This window comes from Panulirus ornatus, chromosome 41 (genome assembly GCF_036320965.1).
Source record: "Panulirus ornatus isolate Po-2019 chromosome 41, ASM3632096v1, whole genome shotgun sequence".
Classification (NCBI taxonomy): Eukaryota; Metazoa; Arthropoda; class Malacostraca; order Decapoda; family Palinuridae; genus Panulirus; species Panulirus ornatus.
In genome coordinates this window covers 21,497,421-21,518,167 of record NC_092264.1, presented here as the reverse complement: position 1 = coordinate 21,518,167, position 20,747 = coordinate 21,497,421, and the positions used below count along the sequence as shown (strand labels likewise).

Below are 20,747 nucleotides of genomic sequence, written 5' to 3'. Positions count from 1 at the left end.
AAAAGAAGGAACAGAGAATTGGGCCAGGTGAGGGTATTCCCTCAAAGGCCCAGTCCTCTGTTCTTAACGCTACCTCGCTAATGCGGGAAATGGCGAATAGTTTGAAAGAAGAAAAGAAAGATATATATATATATATATATATATATATATATATATATATATATTTTTTTTTTTTTTTTTTTTTTTTTTTTTTTTTTTTTTTTTATACTTTGTCGCTGTCTCCCGCGTTTGCGAGGTAGCGCAAGGAAACAGACGAAAGAAATGGCCCAACCCCCCCCCCCCATACACATGTACATACACACGTCCACACACGCAAATATACATACCTACACAGCTTTCCATGGTTTACCCCAGACGCTTCACATGCCTTGATTCAATCCACTGACAGCACGTCAACCCCGGTATACCACATCGCTCCAATTCACTCTATTCCTTGCCCTCCTTTCACCCTCCTGCATGTTCAGGCCCCGATCACACAAAATCTTTTTCACTCCATCTTTCCACCTCCAATTTGGTCTCCCTCTTCTCCTCGTTCCCTCCACCTCCGACACATATATCCTCTTGGTCAATCTTTCCTCACTCATTCTCTCCATGTGCCCAAACCATTTCAAAACACCCTCTTCTGCTCTCTCAACCACGCTCTTTTTATTTCCACACATCTCTCTTACCCTTACGTTACTTACTCGATCAAACCACCTCACACCACACATTGTCCTCAAACATCTCATTTCCAGCACATCCATCCTCCTGCGCACAACTCTATCCATAGCCCACGCCTCGCAACCATACAACATTGTTGGAACCACTATTCCTTCAAACATACCCATTTTTGCTTTCCGAGATAATGTTCTCGACTTCCACACATTTTTCAAGGCTCCCAAAATTTTCGCCCCCTCCCCCACCCTATGATCCACTTCCGTTTCCATGGTTCCATCCGCTGACAGATCCACTCCCAGATATCTAAAACACTTCACTTCCTCCAGTTTTTCTCCATTCAAACTCACCTCCCAATTGACTTGACCCTCAACCCTACTGTACCTAATAACCTTGCTCTTATTCACATTTACTCTTAACTTTCTTCTTCCACACACTTTACCAAACTCAGTCACCAGCTTCTGCAGTTTCTCACATGAATCAGCCACCAGCGCTGTATCATCAGCGAACAACAACTGACTCACTTCCCAAACTCTCTCATCCCCAACAGACTTCATACTTGCCCCTCTTTCCAGGACTCTTGCATTTACCTCCCTAACAACCCCATCCATAAACAAATTAAACAACCATGGAGACATCACACACCCCTGCCGCAAACCTACATTCACTGAGAACCAATCACTTTCCTCTCTTCCTACACGTACACATGCCTTACATCCTCGATAAAAACTTTTCACTGCTTCTAACAACTTGCCTCCCACACCATATATTCTTAATACCTTCCACAGAGCATCTCTATCAACTCTATCATATGCCTTCTCCAGATCCATAAATGCTACATACAAATCCATTTGCTTTTCTAAGTATTTCTCACATACATTCTTCAAAGCAAACACCTGATCCACACATCCTCTACCACTTCTGAAACCGCACTGCTCTTCCCCAATCTGATGCTCTGTACATGCCTTCACCCTCTCAATCAATACCCTCCCATATAATTTACCAGGAATACTCAACAAACTTATACCTCTGTAATTTGAGCACTCACTCTTATCCCCTTTGCCTTTGTACAATGGCACTATGCACGCATTCCGCCAATCCTCAGGCACCTCACCATGAGTCATACATACATTAAATAACCTTACCAACCAGTCAACAATACAGTCACCCCCTTTTTTAATAAATTCCACTGCAATACCATCCAAACCTGCTGCCTTGCCGGCTTTCATCTTCCGCAAAGCTTTTACTACCTCTTCTCTGTTTACCAAATCATTTTCCCTAACCCTCTCACTTTGCACACCACCTCGACCAAAACACCCTATATATATATATATATATATATATATATATATATATATATATATATATATATTTTTTTTTTTTGCTTTGTCGTTGTCTCCCGCGTTTGTGAGGTAGCGCAAGGAAAAAGACGAAAGAAATGACCCAACCCACCCCCATACACATGCCTTGATTCAATCCACTGACAGCACGTCAACCCCGGTATACCACATCGCTCCAATTCACCCTATTCTTTGCCCTCCTTTCACCCTCCTGCATGTTCAGGCCCCGATCACACAAAATCTTTTTCACTCCATCTTTCCACCTCCAATTTGGTCTCCCTCTTCTCCTCGTTCCCTCCACCTCCGACACATATATCCTCTTGGTCAATCTTTCCTCACTCATTCTCTCCATGTGACCAAACCATTTCAAAACACCCTCTTCTGCTCTCTCAACCACGCTCTTTTTATTACCACACATCTCTCTTACCCTTACGTTACTTACTCGATCAAACCACCTCACACCACACATTGTCCTCAAACATCTCATTTCCAGCACATCCATCCTCCTGCGCACAACTCTATCCATAGTCCACGCCTCGCAACCATACAACATTGTTGGAACCACTATTCCTTCAAACATACCCATTTTTGCTTTCCGAGATAATGTTCTCGACTTCCACACATTATTCAAGGCTACCAGAATTTTCGCCCCCTCCCCCACCCTATATATATATATATATATATATATTATATTATATTTTATTATACTTTGTCGCTGTCTCCCGCGTTTGCGAGGTAGCGCAAGGAAACAGACGAAAGAAATGGCCCAACCCCCCCCCCCCATACACATATATATACATACGTCCACACACGCAAATATACATACCTACACAGCTTTCCATGGTTTACCCCAGACGCTTCACATGCCTTGATTCAATCCACTGACAGCACGTCAACCCCGGTATACCACATCGCTCCAATTCACTCTATTCCTTGCCCTCCTTTCACCCTCCTGCATGTTCAGGCCCCGATCACACAAAATCTTTTTCACTCCATCTTTCCACCTCCAATTTGGTCTCCCTCTTCTCCTCGTTCCCTTCACCTCCGACACATATATCCTCTTGGTCAATCTTTCCTCACTCATTCTCTCCATGTGCCCAAACCACTTCAAAACACCCTCTTCTGCTCTCTCAACCACGCTCTTTTTATTTCCACACATCTCTCTTACCCTTACGTTACTCACTCGATCAAACCACCTCACACCACACATTGTCCTCAAACATCTCATTTCCAGCACATCCATCCTCCTGCACACAACTCTATCCATAGCCCACGCCTCGCAACCATACAACATTGTTGGAACCACTATTCCTTCAAACATACCCATTTTTGCTTTCCGAGATAATGTTCTCGACTTCCACACATTCTTCAAGGCCCCCAGAATTTTCGCCCCCTCCCCCACCCTATGATCCACTTCCGCTTCCATGGTTCCATCCGCTGCCAAATCCACTCCCAGATATCTAAAACACTTCACTTCCTCCAGTTTTTCTCCATTCAAACTCACCTCCCAATTGACTTGACCCTCAACCCTACTGTACCTAATAACCTTGCTCTTATTCACATTTACTCTTAACTTTCTTCTTCCACACACTTTACCAAACTCAGTCACCAGCTTCTGCAGTTTCTCACATGAATCAGCCACCAGCGCTGTATCATCAGCGAACAACAACTGACTCACTTCCCAAGCTCTCTCATCCCCAACAGACTTCATACTTGCCCCTCTTTCCAAAACTCTTGCATTTACCTCCCTAACAACCCCATCCATAAACAAATTAAACAACCATGGAGACATCACACACCCCTGCCACAAACCTACATTCACTGAGAACCAATCACTTTCCTCTCTTCCTACACGTACACATGCCTTACATCCTCGATAAAAACTTTTCACTGCTTCTAACAACTTTCCTCCCACACCATATATTCTTAATACCTTCCACAGAGCATCTCTATCAACTCTGTCATATGCCTTCTCCAGATCCATAAATGCTACATACAAATCCATTTGCTTTTCTAAGTATTTCTCACATACATTCTTCAAAGCAAACACCTGATCCACACATCCTCTACCACTTCTGAAACCACACTGCTCTTCCCCGATCTGATGCTCTGTACATGCCTTCACCCTCTCAATCAATACCCTCCCATATAATTTACCAGGAATACTCAATAAACTTATACCTCTGTAATTTGAGCACTCACTCTTATCCCCTTTGCCTTTGTACAATGGCACTATGCACGCATTCCGCCAATCCTCAGGCACCTCACCATGAGTCATACATACATTAAATAACCTTACCAACCAGTCCACAATACAGTCACCCCCTTTTTTAATAAATTCCACTGCAATACCATCCAAACCTGCTGCCTTGCCGGCTTTCATCTTCCGCAAAGCTTTCACTACCTCTTCTCTGTTTACCAAATCATTTTCCCTAACCCTCTCACTTTGCACACCACCTCGACCAAAACACCCTATATCTGCCACTCTATCATCAAACACATTCAACAAAGCTTCAAAATACTCACTCCATCTCCTTCTCACATCACCACTACTTGTTATCACCTCCCCATTTGCGCCCTTCACTGAAGTTCCCATTTGCTCCCTTGTCTTACGCACTTTGTTTACCTCCTTCCAGAACATCTTTTTATTCTCTCTAAAATTTAATGATACTCTCTCACCCCAACTCTCATTTGCCCTTTTTTTCACCTCTTGCACCTTTCTCTTGACCTCCTGTCTCTTTCTTTTATACATCTCCCACTCAATTGCATTTTTTCCCTGCAAAAATCGTCCAAATGCCTCTCTCTTCTCTTTCACTAATACTCTTACTTCTTCATCCCACCACTCACTACCCTTTCTAATCAACCCACCTCCCATTCTTCTCATGCCACAAGCATCTTTTGCGCAATCCATCAATGATTCCCTAAATACATCCCATTCCTCCACCACTCCCCTTACTTCCATTGTTCTCACCTTTTTCCATTCTGTACTCAGTCTCTCCTGGTACTTCCTCACACAGGTCTCCTTCCCAAGCTCACTTACTCTCACCACCCTCTTCACCCCAACATTCACTCTTCTTTTCTGAAAACCCATACAAATCTTCACCTTAGTCTCCACAAGATAATGATCAGACATCCCTCCAGTTGCAACTCTCAGCACATTAACATCCAAAAGTCTCTCTCTCGCACGCCTGTCAATTAACACGTAATCCAATAACGCTCTCTGGCCATCTCTCCTACTTACATAAGTATACTTATGTATATCTCGCTTTTTAAACCAGGTATTCCCAATCATCAGTCCTTTTTCAGCACATAAATCTACAAGCTCTTCACCATTTCCATTTACAACACTGAACACCCCATGTATACCAATTATTCCCTCAACTGCCACATTACTCACCTTTGCATTCAAATCACCCATCACTATAACCCGGTCTCGTGCATCAAAACCACTAACACACTCATTCAGCTGCTCCCAAAACACTTGCCTCTCATGATCTTTCTTCTCATGCCCAGGTGCATATGCACCAATAATCACCCACCTCTCTCCATCAACTTTCAGTTTTACCCATATTAATCGAGAATTTACCTTCTTACATTCTATCACATACTCCCACAACTCCTGTTTCAGGAGTATTGCTACTCCTTCCCTTGCTCTTGTCCTCTCACTAACCCCTGACTTTACTCCCCAGACATTCCCAAACCACTCTTCCCCTTTACCCTTGAGCTTCGTTTCACTCAGAGCCAAAACATCCAGGTTCCTTTCCTCAAACATACTACCTATCTCTCCTTTTTTCACATCTTGGTTACATCCACACACATTTAGGCACCCCACTCTGAGCCTTCGAGGAGGATGAGCACTCCCCGCGTGACTCCTTCTTCTGTTTCCCATATATATATATATATATATATATATATATATATATATATATATATATATATATGAAGAAGTAAGAGTATTAGTGAAAGAGAAGAGAGAGGCATTTGGACGATTTTTGCAGGGAAAAAATGCAATTGAGTGGGAGATGTATAAAAGAAAGAGACAGGAGGTCAAGAGAAAGGTGCAAGAGGTGAAAAAAAGGGCAAACGAGAGTTGGGGTGAGAGAGTATCATTAAATTTTAGAGAGAATAAAAAGATGTTCTGGAAGGAGGTAAATAAAGTGCATAAGACAAGGGAGCAAATGGGAACTTCAGTGAAGGGCGCAAATGGGGAGGTGATAACAAGTAGTGGTGATGTGAGAAGGAGATGGAGTGAGTATTTTGAAGCTTTGTTGAATGTGTTTGATGATAGAGTGGCAGATATAGGGTGTTTTGGTCGAGGTGGTGTGCAAAGTGAGAGGGTTAGGGAAAATGATTTGGTAAACAGAGAAGAGGTAGTGAAAGCTTTGCGGATGATGAAAGCCGGCAAGACAGCAGGTTTGGATGGTATTGCAGTGGAATTTATTAAAAAAGGGGGTGACTGTATTGTTGACTGGTTCGTAAGGTTATTTAATGTATGTATGACTCATGGTGAGGTGCCTGAGGATTGGCGGAATGCGTGCATAGTGCCATTGTACAAAGGCAAAGGGGATAAGAGTGAGTGCTCAAATTACAGAGGTATAAGTTTATTGAGTATTCCTGGTAAATCATATGGGAGGGTATTGATTGAGAGGGTGAAGGCATGTACAGAGCATCAGATCGGGGAAGAGCAGTGTGGTTTCAGAAGTGGTAGAGGATGTGTGGATCAGGTGTTTGCTTTGAAGAATGTATGTGAGAAATACTTAGAAAAGCAAATGGATTTGTATGTAGCATTTATGGATCTGGAGAAGGCATATGATAGAGTTGATAGAGATGCTCTGTGGAAGGTATTAAGAATATATGGTGTGGGAGGAAAGTTGTTAGAAGCAGTGAAAAGTTTTTATCGAGGATGTAAGGCATGTGTACGTGTAGGAAGAGAGGAAAGTGATTGGTTGTCAGTGAATGTAGGTTTGCGGCAGGGGTGTGTGATGTCTCCATGGTTGTTTAATTTGTTTATGGATGGGGTTGTTAGGGAGGTAAATGTAAGAGTTTTGGAAAGAGGGGCAAGTATGAAGTCTGTTGGGGATGAGAGAGCTTGGGAAGTGAGTCAGTTGTTGTTCGCTGATGATACAGCACTGGTGGCTGATTCATGTGAGAAACTGCAGAAGCTGGTGACTGAGTTTGGTAAAGTGTGTGGAAGAAGAAAGTTAAGAGTAAATGGGAATAAGAGCAAGGTTATTAGGTACAGTAGGGGTGAGGGTCAAGTCAATTGGGAGGTGAGTATGAATGGAGAAAAACTGGAGGAAGTGAAGTGTTTTAGATATCTGGGAGTGGATCTGGCAGCGGATGGAACCATGGAAGCGGAAGTGGATCATAGGGTGGGGGAGGGGGCGAAAATTTTGGGAGCCTTGAAGAATGTGTGGAAGTCGAGAACATTATCTCGGAAAGCAAAAATGGGTATGTTTGAAGGAATAGTGGTTCCAACAATGTTGTATGGTTGCGAGGCGTGGGCTATGGATAGAGATGTGCGCAGGAGGATGGATGTGCTGGAAATGAGATGTTTGAGGACAATGTGTGGTGTGAGGTGGTTTGATCGAGTAAGTAACGTAAGGGTAAGAGAGATGTGTGGAAATAAAAAGAGCGTGGTTGAGAGAGCAGAAGAGGGTGTTTTGAAATGGTTTGGGCACATGGAGAGAATGAGTGAGGAAAGATTGACCAAGAGGATATATGTGTCGGAGGTGGAGGGAACGAGGAGAAGAGGGAGACCAAATTGGAGGTGGAAAGATGGAGTGAAAAAGATTTTGTGTGATCGGGCCTGAACATGCAGGAGGGTGAAAGGAGGGCAAGGAATAGAGTGAATTGGAGCGATGTGGTATACAGGGGTTGACGTGCTGTCAGTGGATTGAATCAAGGCATGTGAAGCGTCTGGGGTAAACCATGGAAAGCTGTGTAGGTATGTATATTTGCGTGTGTGGACGTGTGTATGTACATGTGTATGGGGGGGGGGTTGGGCCATTTCTTTCGTCTGTTTCCTTGCGCTACCTCGCAAACGCGGGAGACAGCGACAAAGTATAAAAAAAAAAAAAAAAAAAAAAAAAAATATATATATATATATATATATATATATATATATATATATATATATATATCCCTGGGGATAGGGGAGAAAGAATACTTCCCACATATTCCCTGCGTGTCGTAGAAGGCGACTAAAAGGGGAGGGAGCAGGTGGCTGTAAATCCTCCCCTCTTGTTTTTTTTTTCAATTTTCCAAAAGAAGGAACAGAGAAGAGGGGCCAGGTGAGGATATTCCCTCAAAGCCCCAGTCCTCTGTTCTTCACGCTGCCTCGCTAATGCAGGAAATAGCGAATAGTATGAAAGAAAGAAAGAAAATATATATATATATATATATATATATATATATATATATATATATATATATATATATTTTTCAAACTATTCGCCATTTCCCGCGTTAGCGAGGTAGCGTTAAGAACAGAGAACTGGGCCACTGAGGGAATATCCTCACCTGGCCCCCTTCTCTGTTCCTTCTTTTGGAAAATTAAAAAAAAAAATTGAGAGGGGAGGATTTCCAACCCCCCGCTCCCTCCCCTTTTAGTCGCCTTCTACGACACGCAGGGAATACGTGGGAAGTATTCTTTCTCCCCTATCCCCTGGGATAATATATATATATATATATATATATATATATATATATATATATATATATATATATATATATATATATATATATATATATCTTTTTTTTTTTTTTTTTTTTCAAACTATTCGCCATTTCCCGCGTTAGCGAGGTAGCGTTAAAAACTGAGGACTGGGCCACTGAGGGAATATCCTCACCTGGCCCCCTTCTCTGTTCCTTCTTTTGGAAAATTAAAAAAAAGTGAGAGGGGAGGATTTCCAGCCCCCCGCTCCCTCCCCTTTTAGTCGCCTTCTACGACACGCAGGGAATACGTGGGAAGTATTCTTTCTCCCCTATCCCCAGGGATAGGGGAGAAAGAAAATATATATATATATATATATATATATATATATATATATATATATATATATATATATATATATATATATATATATATAAAATATATATATATATATATATATATATATATATATATATATATATATATATATATATATATTTTTTTTTTTTGTCGCTGTCTCCTGCGTTTGCGAGGTAGCGCAAGGAAACAGACGAAAGAAATGGCCCAACCCACCCCCATACACATGCCTTGATTCAATCCACTGACAGCACGTCAACCCCGGTATACCACATTGATCCAATTCACTCTATTCCTTGCCCGCCTTTCACCCTCCTGCATGTTCAGGCCCCGATCACTCAAAATCTTTTTCACTCCATCTTTCCACCTCCAATTTGGTCTCCCACTTCTCCTCGTTCCCTCCACCTCCGACACATATATCCTCTTGGTCAATCTTTCCTCACTCAGTCTCTCCATGTGCCCAAACCATTTCAAAACACCCTCTTCTGCTCTCTCAACCACGCTCTTTTTATTTCCACACATCTCTCTTACCCTTACGTTACTTACCCGATCAAACCACCTCACACCACACATTGTCCTCAAACATCTCATTTCCAGCACATCCATCCTCCTGCGCACAACTCTATCCATAGCCCACGCCTCGCAACCATACAACATTGTTGGAACCACTGTTCCTTCAAACATACCCATTTTTGCTTTCCGAGATAATGTTCTCGACTTCCACACATTCTTCAAGGCTCCCAGAATTTTCGCCCCCTCCCCCACCCTATGATCCACTTCCGCTTCCATGGTTCCATCCACTGCCAGATACACTCCCAGATATCTAAAACACTTTACTTCCTCCAGTTTTTCTCCATTCAAACTTACCTCCCAATTGACTTGACCCTCAACCCTACTGTACCTAATAACCTTGCTCTTATTCACATTTACTCTTAACTTTCTTCTTTCACACACTTTACCAAACTCAGTCACCAGCTTCTGCAGGTTCTCACATGAATCAGCCACCAGCGCTGTATCATCAGCGAACAACAACTGACTCACTTCCCAAGCTCTCTCATCCCCAACAGACTTCATACTTGTCCCTCTTTCCAAAACTCTTGCATTCACCTCCCTAACAACCCCATCCATAAACAAATTAAACAACCATGGAGACATCACACACCCCTGCCGCAAACCTACATTCACTGAGAACCAATCACTTTCCTTTCTTCCTACATGTACACATGCCTTACAACCTCGATAAAAACTTTTCACTGCTTCTAACAACTTGCCTCCCACACCATATATTCTTAATACCTTCCACAGAGCATCTCTATCAACTCTATCATATGCCTTCTCCAGATCCATAAATGCTACATACAAATCCATTTGCTTTTCTAAGTATTTCTCACATACATTCTTCAAAGCAAACACCTGATCCACACATCCTCTACCACTTCTGAAACCACACTGCACTTCCCCAATCTGATGCTCTGTACATGCCTTCACCCTCTCAATCAATACCCTCCCATATGATTTACCAGAAATACTCAATAAACTTATACCTCTGTAATTTGAGCACTCACTCTTATCCCCTTTGCCTTTGTATATATATATATATATATATATATATATATATATATATCTTTCTTTCTTTCAAACTATTTGCCATTTCCCGCGTTAGCGAGGTAGCATTAAGAACAGAGGACTGGGCCTTTGAGGGAATATCCTCACCTGGTCCCCTTCTCTGTTCCTTCTTTTGGAAAATCAAAAAAAAAAAAGAAAGGAGAGGATTTCCAGCCCCACGCTCCCTCCCCTTTTAGTCGGCTTCTACGACATGCAGGGAATACGTGGGAAGTATTCTTTCTCCCCTATCCCCAGGGATAATATTTTTTTTTTTTTTTTTTTTTTTTTTTTTTTTTTTATACTTTGTCGCTGTCTCCCGCGTTTGCGAGGTAGCGCAAGGAAACAGACGAAAGAAATGGCCCAACCCCCCCCCCCCATACACATGTACATACACACGTCCACACACGCAAATATACATACCTACACAGCTTTCCATGGTTTACCCCAGACGCTTCACATGCCTTGATTCAATCCACTGACAGCACGTCAACCCCTGTATACCACATCGCTCCAATTCACTCTATTCCTTGCCCTCCTTTCACCCTCCTGCATGTTCAGGCCCCGATCACACAAAATCTTTTTCACTCCATCTTTCCACCTCCAATTTGGTCTCCCTCTTCTCCTCGTTCCCTCCACCTCCGACACATATATCCTCTTGGTCAATCTTTCCTCACTCATTCTCTCCATGTGCCCAAACCATTTCAAAACACCCTCTTCTGCTCTCTCAACCACGCTCTTTTTATTTCCACACATCTCTCTTACCCTTACGTTACTTACTCGATCAAACCACCTCACACCACACATTTTCCTCAAACATCTCATTTCCAGCACATCCATCCTCCTGCGCACATCTCTATCCATAGCCCACGCCTCGCAACCATACAACATTGTTGGTACCACTATTCCTTCAAACATACCCATTTTTGCTTTCCGAGATAATGTTCTCGACTTCCACACATTTTTCAAGGCTCCCAAAATTTTCGCCCCCTCCCCCACCCTATGATCCACTTCCGCTTCCATGGTTCCATCCGCTGACAGATCCACTCCCAGATATCTAAAACACTTCACTTCCTCCAGGGATAATATATATATATATATATATATATATATATATATATATATATATATATATCCCACGGGATAGGGAAGAAAGAATACTTCCCACGCATTCTTCATGTGTCGTAGAAGGCGACTAAAGGGGACGGGAGCAGGGGGCTGGAAACCCTCCCTTTCTTGTATTTTAACTTTCTAAAAGGGGAAACAGAAGGAGTCACGGAAGGAGTGCTCATCCACCTCGAAGGCTCAGATCGGCGTGTCTAAATGTGTGTGGTTGTAATCATGATGAGAAAAAAGGAGAGATAGGTAGTATGTTTGAGGAAAGGAACCTGGATGTTTTGGCTCTGAGTAAAACCAAGCTCAAGGGTAAAGGGGAACATTGGTTTGGGAATGTCTTGGGAGTAAAGTCAGGGGTTAGTGAGAGGACAAGAGTAAGGGAAGGGGTAGCAGTACTCCTGAAACAGATGTGTTGGGAGTATGTGATAGAGTGTAAGAAAGTAACCTCTAGATTGATATGGGTAAAACTGAAAGTCGATGGAGAGAGATGGGTGATTATTGGTGCATATGCACCGGGGCATGAGAAGAAAGATCATGAGAGGCAAGTGTTTTGGGAGCAGCTAAGTGAGCATGCTAGTAGTTTTGATGTATGAGACCAGGTTATAGTGATGGGTGATTTGAATGCAAAGGTGAGTAATGTGGCAGTTGAGGGAATAATTGGTGTACATGGGGTGTTCAGTGTTGTAAATGGAAATGGTGAAGAGCGTATAGGTTTATGTGCTGAAAAAGGACTGGTGATTGGGAATACCTGGTTTAAAAAGAGAGATGTACATAAGTATACATATGTAAGTAGGAGAGATGGCCAGAGAGCATTATTGGATTATGTGTTAATTGATAGGTGCACGAAAGAGAGACTTTTGGATGTTAATGTGCTGAGAGGTGCAACTGAAGGGATGTCTGATCATTATCTTGTGGAGGTGAAGGTGAAGATTTTTAGAGGTTTTTAGAAAAGAAGAGAGAATGTTGGGGTGAAAAGAGTGGTGAGAGTAAGTGAGCTTGGGAAGGAGACTTGTGTGAGGAAATACCAGGAGAGACTGAGTATAGAATGGAAAAAGGTGAGAACAAAGGGCATAAGGGGAGTGGGGGAGGAATGGGATGTATTTAGGGAAGCAGTGATGGCTTGCGCAAAAGATGCTTGTGGCATGAGAAGCGTGGGAGGTGGTCAGATTAGAATGGGTAGTGTGGTGGGATGGAGAAGTAAGATTATTATTGAAAGAGAAGAGAGAGGCATTTGGACGATTTTTGCAGGGAAATAATGCAAATGACTGGGAGATGTATAAAAGAAAGAGGCAGGAGGTCAAGAGAAAGGTGCAAGAGGTGAAAAAGAGGGCAAATGAGAGTTGGGGTGAGAGAGTATCATTAGATTTTAGGGAGAATAAAAAGATGTTTTGGAAGGAGGTAAATAAAGTGCGTAAGACAAGGGAATCAATGGGAACTTCAGTGAAGGGGGCTAATGGGGAGGTGATAATGAGTAGTGGTGATGTGAGGAGATGGAGTGAGTATTTTGAAGTTTGTTGAATGTGTTTGATGATAGACTGGCAGATATAAGGTGCTTTGGTCGTGGTGGCATGCAGAGTGAGAGGGTTAGGGAAATGACTTGGTAAACAGGGAAGAGGTAGTAAAAGCTTTGCGGAAGATGAAAGCCGGCAAGGCAGCAGGTTTGGATGGTACTGCAGTGGAATTTATTAAAAAAGGGGGTGTCTGTATTGTTGACTGGTTGGTAAGGTTATTTAATGTATGTATGACTCATGGTGAGGTGCCTGAGGATTGGCGGAATGCTTGCATAGTGCCATTGTACAAAAGCAAAGGGGATAAAAGTGAGTGCTAAAATTACAGAGGTATAAGTTTGTTGAGTATTCCTGGTAAATTGTATGGGAGGGTATTGATTGAGAGGGTGAACGCATGTACAGAGCATCAGATTGGGGAAGAGCAGTGTGGTTTCAGAAGTGGTAGAGGATGTGTGTATCAGGTGTTTGCTTTGAAAAATGTATGTGAGAAATACGTAGAAAAGCATATGGATTTGTATGTAGCATTTATGGATCTGGAGAAGGCATATGATAGAGTTGACAGAGATGCTCTGTGGAAGGTATTAAGAATATATGGTGTGGGAGGCAAGTTGTTAGAAGCAGTGAAAAGTTTTTATTTAGGATGTAAGGCATGTGTACAAGTAGGAAGAGAGGAAAGTGATTGGTTCTCAGTGAACGTTGGTTTGCAGCAGGGGTGTGTGATGTCTCCATGGTTGTTTAATTTGTGGAAGGTATTAAGGTATTAAGAATATATGGTGTGAGGGGCAAGTTGTTAGAAGCAGTGAAAAGTTTTTATTTAGGATGTAAGGCATGTGTACAAGTAGGAAGAGAGGAAAGTGATTGGTTCTCAGTGAATGTTGGTTTGCAGCAGGGGTGTGTGATGTCTCCATGGTTGTTTAATTTGTTTATGGATGGGGTTGTTAGGGAGGTGAATGCAAGAGTTTTGGAAAAGGGGGCAAGTATGACGTCTGTTGTGGATGAGAGAGCTTGGGAAGTGAGTCAGTTGTTGTTTGCTGATGATACAGCACTGGTGGCTGATTCATGTGAGAAACTGCAGAAGCTGGTGACTGAGTTTGGTAAAGTGTGTGAAAGAAGAAAGCTGAGAGTAAATGTGAATAAGAACAAGGTTATTAGGTACAGTAGGGTTGAGGGACAAGTCAATTGGGAGGTAAGTTTGAATGGAGAAAAACTGGAGGAAGTGAAGTGTTTTAGATATCTGGGAGTGGATTTGGCAGCGGATGGAACCTTGGAAGCAGAAATGAATCATAGGTGGGGGAGGGGCGAAAGTTCTGGGAGCGTTAAAGAATGTGTGGAAGTTGAGAATATTATCTCGGAAAGCAAAAATGGGTGTGTTTGAAGGAATCGTGGTTCCAACAATGTTATAAGGTTGCGAGGTGTGGGCTATGGATAGAGTTGTGCAGAGGAGGGTGGATGTGCTTGAAATGAGATGTTTGAGAACAATATGTGGTGTGAGGTGGCTTGATTGAGTAAGTAATGAAAGGGTAAGAGAGATGTGTGGTGATAAAAAGAGTGTGGTTGAGAGAGCAGAAGAGGGTGTTTTGAAATGGTTTGGTCACATGGTGAGAATGAGTGAGGAAAGATTGACCAAGAGGATATATGTGTCAGAGGTAGAGGGAACGAGAAGTGGGAGACCAAATTGGAGTGGAAAGATGGAGTGAAAAAGATTTTGAGTGATCGGGGCCTGAACATACAGGAGGGTGAAAGGCATGCAATGAATAGAGTGAATTGGAACAATGTGGTATACTGGGGTCAACGTGCTGTCAGTGGATTGAACCAGGGCATGTGAAGCATCTGGGGTAAACCATGGAAAGTGTGTGGGGCCTGGATGTGGAAAGGGAGCTGTGGTTTCGGTGCATTATTACATGACAGCTAGAGATTGAGTGTGAACGAAAGTGGCCTTTGTTGTCTTTTCCTAGTGTTACCTCGCGCACATGCAGGGGGAAGGGGTTGTTATTTCATGTGTGGCAGGGTGGCAATGGGAATGAATAAAGGCAGACAGTATGAATTATGTACATGTGTATATATGTATATGTCTGTGTGTGTATATATATATGTATACGTTGAAATGTATAGGTATGTATATTTGTGTGTGTGGACGTGTATGTAAATACATGTGTATGTGGGTGGGTTGGGCCATTCTTTCATCTGTTTCCTTGCGCTACCTCGCTAATGCGGGAGACAGCGACAAAGTATAACAAATATAGATAAATGAGTATGATAAACGGAGAAGAGGTTGTGAAAGCTTTGCAGGAGATGAAAGCCGGTAAGGCGGCATGTTTGGATGGTAATGCAGTGGAATTCATTAAAAAAGGTGGTGACTCTGTTGTTGACTGGTAAGAATATTCAGTGTATGTATGGATCATGGTGTAGTGCCTGAGGATTGGTGGAATGCACGCATAGTGCCATTGCACAAAGGCAAAGAGGATAAAGGTGAGTGTTCAAATTACAGAGGCATAAGTTTATTGAGTATTCCTGGGAATTATATGAGAGGGTATTGATTGAGAGGGTAAAGGCATGTACAGAGCATCAGATCGAGGAAGAGCAGTGTGGTTTCAGAAGTGGTAGAGGATGTATGGATCAGGTGTTTGCTCTGAAGAATGTATGTGAGAAATACTTAGAAAAACAAATGGATTTGTATTTAGCATTTATGGATCTGGAGAAGGCATATGATTGGGTTGATAGAGATGCTTTGTAGAAAGTTTTAAGAGTACATGGCGTGGGAGGTAAGTTGCTAGAAGGAAGGATATAAGGCATTTGTGTGAGTTGGAAGAGAGGAAAGTGATTGGTTCCCAGACAATATCGGTTTGAGGCAAGGGTGCATGACGTCTCCATGGTTGTTTAATTTGTTTATGGATGGGGTGCTTAGGGAGGTGAATGCAAGAGTTTTGGAGAGAGGGGCAAGTATGCAGTCTGTTGGGAATGAGAGGGCTTGGGAAGTGAGTCAGTTATTGTTTGCTGATGGCTAATTCGGGTGAGAAACTGCAGAGGTTGGTGACTGAGTTTGGTAAAGTGTGAGAACGGAGAAAGTTGAGAGTAAATGTGAATAAGAGCAAGGTTATTAGGTTTAGTAGGGTTAGAGGGACAAGTTAATTGGGAGGTAAGTTTGAATAGAGAAAAACTAGAGGAAGTGAAGTGTTTTAGATATCTGGGAGTGGACTTAGGAGCAGATGGATCCATGGAAGCAGAAGTGAGTCACAGGGAGGGAGAGGGTGCACAACCTTATATATAGCCTATGCGTCACAACCATATAACATTGTTGGAACCACTATTCCTTCAATCATACCCATTTTCGCTCTCCAAGATAAACATTCTCGCCTTCCACACATTCTTCAACGCTCCCAGAACCTTCACCCCGTACCCCACCCTGTGACTTATTTCTGCTTCCATGGTTCTGTCCACTGCTAAGGTCTCTCCCAGATATCTAAAACACTTCACTTCCTCCAGTTTTTCTCCATTCAAACTCTCCTCCCAATTAACTTGTCATTCTAAACCTAATGATTGCCTAGTGATTCCTCCTTGGTTGCCATTCCTCACATTTGTGAGGTAGCACCTGGAACAGGTGAACAGAGTCTGAATTTGCTCACAACCATTCTTTAGTTGTCATTGCAATGCACATTATTTGTGTGGGGAGTGTATGTTGTGTTTGTCGTATGTGATACCTAGAATGGTTAGTTTTTGCTCATTAGGAGAGAGTGTCCATGCAGGGTGTTGGTGTTACCGGTTAAAAGAATAATTGGAGACTCCTGTGGAGATGTGGCATTGCATTACCACATGTATGGTGTTACATCTGTGGTTCATGGTGTTAAAATGTGATTGTGAGGTCATCTACATACAAGAGGAACTTCACAATGAAGCTTTCCTGTGGCTGTAGGCAGTCACATCAGATGAGATTAAAGAGAGTTGGAAACTCCATTGCTCCATTGTTGAGTTTAAGTGTTTTAGAGGAAAAGCCATTGTGAGTGGCTTTGACATGTCAGCTGGCTATGAAATTGACCATTTCCTTTTTTGTCATTGTTGTTGAGGTTGATGTCAAGTACTTTTTGTTTGAGGATGTGTTGAGGAACAGTTTCAAATGCTTTGTTAATGTCTGTTGCCACTTATACTCAACAAGAGGGTGTTGAGGGACAGTTTCAAATGCTTTGTTAATGTCTGTTGCCACTTATACTCTACAGGAGGGTGTTGAGGGACAGTTTCAAATGCTTTGTTAATGTCTGTTGCCACTTATACTCTACAGGAGGGTGTTGAGGGACAGTTTCAAATGCTTTGTTAATGTCTGTTGCCACTTATACTCTACAGGAGGGTGTTGGTTTCAAATGCTTTGTTAATGTCTGTTGCCACTTATACCTACAGGAGGGTGTTGAGGGACAGTTTCAAATGCTTTGTTAATGTCTGTTGCCACTTATACTCTACAGGAGGGTGTTGAGGGACAGTTTCAAATGCTTTGTTATTGTCTGTTGCCACTTATACTCTACAGGAGGGAGTTTGTGGTTGGTTGTTGAGGTCAGTGTTAAGTATCACCATGTTTAGCTTCGTGATAGAGTGTTATGCTCTGAAGCCATGCTGTGTGGCTGACAGTGGGTTGTTTTGTTTCATCATTTTATAGATAATTTTTTCCACAGAGTTTGAATACTTAAAACAATCAATGGGTGCTTAAAACCACAGTCACTTGACATTTTCACAATTAAAGAAGGATGCTCACAATACATTCCCACATCAACTTGCTTGGTACTTAGTTTTTTTGCAGTAGCAATAGATCCCTCCTACCCAAACCACTCCATAACAAACCATTACCTTCACGTAGAAATAGAAAGCTTATCTCTGCCTTACACCTTAGTAATGTTTACTTATGGATCCCCACCCTCAGCAAATAGAACACTGACAAAACAAATATGCAATGAAGTAACCAGAGAAGTTCTAAACATTTGACTTTCCAACTCATTCTTAAACTCCAGCCCACCAGACATACACCACATAAGCCACACTCCCCAGAGAAACAAGTCACACTCTCCCATCTATGCTTTTAACATTACCCATCACAAGACTACAAGCACCATTTCATCATATTCCAAGACTCTCCATGCCCACAGTGCTTCTACCATAAAGAAGACGCCGAGCACTTACTACTCAGTTCCCCTGCATTTTCTTCACATAGCACACACACAAAATCACACTTTATGACCTGTTTTCCCAACTGGTGGACATGGTCAGCTTTTCAAGCATTACAGGAGCCTTATAAGGATAGAAGGGACTCCTGGGACAGGAAGTAAGTCGATAAGGATGTATGAAGTGCCATCGCATCAAAAGATACTGTAATTTTGTTGTTATTTTGTATAATGAAAGTTTAGAAAGTGCTGTGACATGAGTAGATATTGAGTAAATGTGACTTGGTACTTTGTAGTTCAAATCCAAGAAGTGCTTTTACATTAACAGATGCTGCATTAGCTTGTCAATATTTTGTGTAATTTTCTTCTGTTATTACAGAGATCAGTGTGAGTATATGGAAACCCACGTCCTGGAGTATGAGGATCATTACCCTGTCAAGAATTTTGCTAAGGACCAACAGTGATTTAAAGTTTGCTCATACTCATTACTAATGTTAAAGAATTTTCACAGGTGAATATAATTGTACAAGTTAGATCTATAGCAGTTTATAATATCCAAATCCAGTAGACACATGGTTAGACTTTGTGTAGGTATAACAGATGTCCTCTGTAATTATACGTACAAGTTGCTCTTTTCTATCTGTGCTCTGGACACAACCCAATCCTCCACCATTACAAACACCCACAGAAGGGACTCTTGGGGGCGGAAAAAGTGAGCATATATGAAAAGAAAGCTTTGGGAGCGTGTAGAAATGATTTAATTGCATAATCAATAATACGGCATTTTAGATGAATTTATTATAGAAAGAGTAATGAAATTTTCAATACTGTTTTCAAAAATACATTCATATACTTAAGTGTATTTAAGAATGATATTTATGTTACTTCTTGTAACATGAAGGTTGTCAATGATGTAACCTGAAAGAATTGCTCTGGGAAGCATTTAGGCTTTTAAAACATAGCCAGGCTTAGTTCTTTTCTTAATTTCAACTGTGAATATTGGTCATTCTAATATATATATATATATATATATATATATATATATATATATATATATATATATATATATATTGTTGTTTAATATATGGTTGTTTAATTTGTTTATGGATGGGGTTGTTAGGGAGGTGAATGCAAGAGTTTTGGAAAGAGGGGCAAGGATGAAGTCTGTTGGGGATGAGAGAGCTTGGGAAGTGAGTCAGTTGTTGTTCGCTGATGATACAGCGCTGGTGGCTGATTCATGTGAGAAACTGCAGAAGCTGGTGACTGAGTTTGGTAAAGTGTGTGAAAGAAGAAAGTTAAGAGTAAATGTGAATAAGAGCAAGGTTATTAGGTCCAGTAGGGTTGAGGGTCAAGTCAATTGGGAGGTGAGTTTGAATGGAGAAAAACTGGAGGAAGTGAAGTGTTTTAGATATCTGGGAGTGGATCTGGCAGCGGATGGAAACATGGAAGCGGAAGTGGATCATAGGGTGGGGGAGGGGGCGAAAATTCTGGGAGCCTTGAAGAATGTGTGGAAGTCGAGAACATTATCTCGGAAAGCAAAAATGGGCATGTTTGAAGGAATAGTAGTTCCAACAATGTTGTATGGTTGCGAGGCGTGGACTATGGATAGAGTTGTGCGCAGGAGGATGGATGTGCTGGAAATGAGATGTTTGAGGACAATGTGTGGTGTGAGGTGGTTTGATCGAGTAAGTAACGTAAGGGTAAGAGAGATGTGTGGAAATAAAAAGAGCATGGTTGAGAGAGCAGAAGAGGGTGTTTTGAAATGGTTTGGGCACATGGAGAGAATGAGTGAGGAAAGATTGACCAAGAGGATACATGTGTCGGAGGTGGAGGGAACGAGGAGAAGAGGGAGACCAAATTGGAGGTGGAAAGATGGAGTGAAAAAGATTTTGTGTGATCGGGGCCTGAACATGCAGGAGGGTGAAAGGAGGGCAAGGAATAGAGTGAATTGGAGCGATGTGGTATACCGGGGTTGACGTGCTGTCAGTGGATTGAATCAAGGCATGTGAAGCATCTGGGGTAAACCATGGAAAGCTGTGTAGGTATGTATATTTGCGTGTGTGGACGTATGTATATACATGTGTATGGGGGTGGGTTGGGCCATTTCTTTCGTCTGTTTCCTTGCGCTACCTCGCAAGCGCGGGAGACAGCGACAAAGCAAAAAAAAAATATATATATATATATATATATATATATATATATATATATATATATATATATATATATATATATATATATATATATATATTCTTCCCAAATTATGAAGGTATTTTTGTACTTTTCACATGATGTTAAAATGGTGAAGATCTGTATACCAAGCAGAAGTTAGAGAGTGTTTATGTACAAAGCACTTGGTTAAAATGTCTATATACCA

At 41.9% G+C, this 20,747-nt stretch overlaps 1 protein-coding gene across 2 annotated transcripts in view; it reads left to right on the top strand.

Moving 5' to 3' along the window:
* Window positions 1-20,231, top strand: part of BckdhA (Branched chain keto acid dehydrogenase E1 subunit alpha) — an 89,870-nt gene extending 69,639 nt beyond the window's left edge. The window contains exon 7 of one of the 2 annotated variants that reach the window (XM_071686189.1): window positions 18,753-20,231. In XM_071686189.1, the coding sequence (XP_071542290.1) occupies window positions 18,753-18,837 (85 nt within the window). In that variant the 3' untranslated portion in view covers window positions 18,838-20,231. The remainder of the gene's footprint in view (window positions 1-18,752) is intronic. The other variant, XM_071686190.1, reaches the window with a different exon arrangement.
* The last annotated feature ends 516 nt before the right edge of the window (window positions 20,232-20,747 follow it).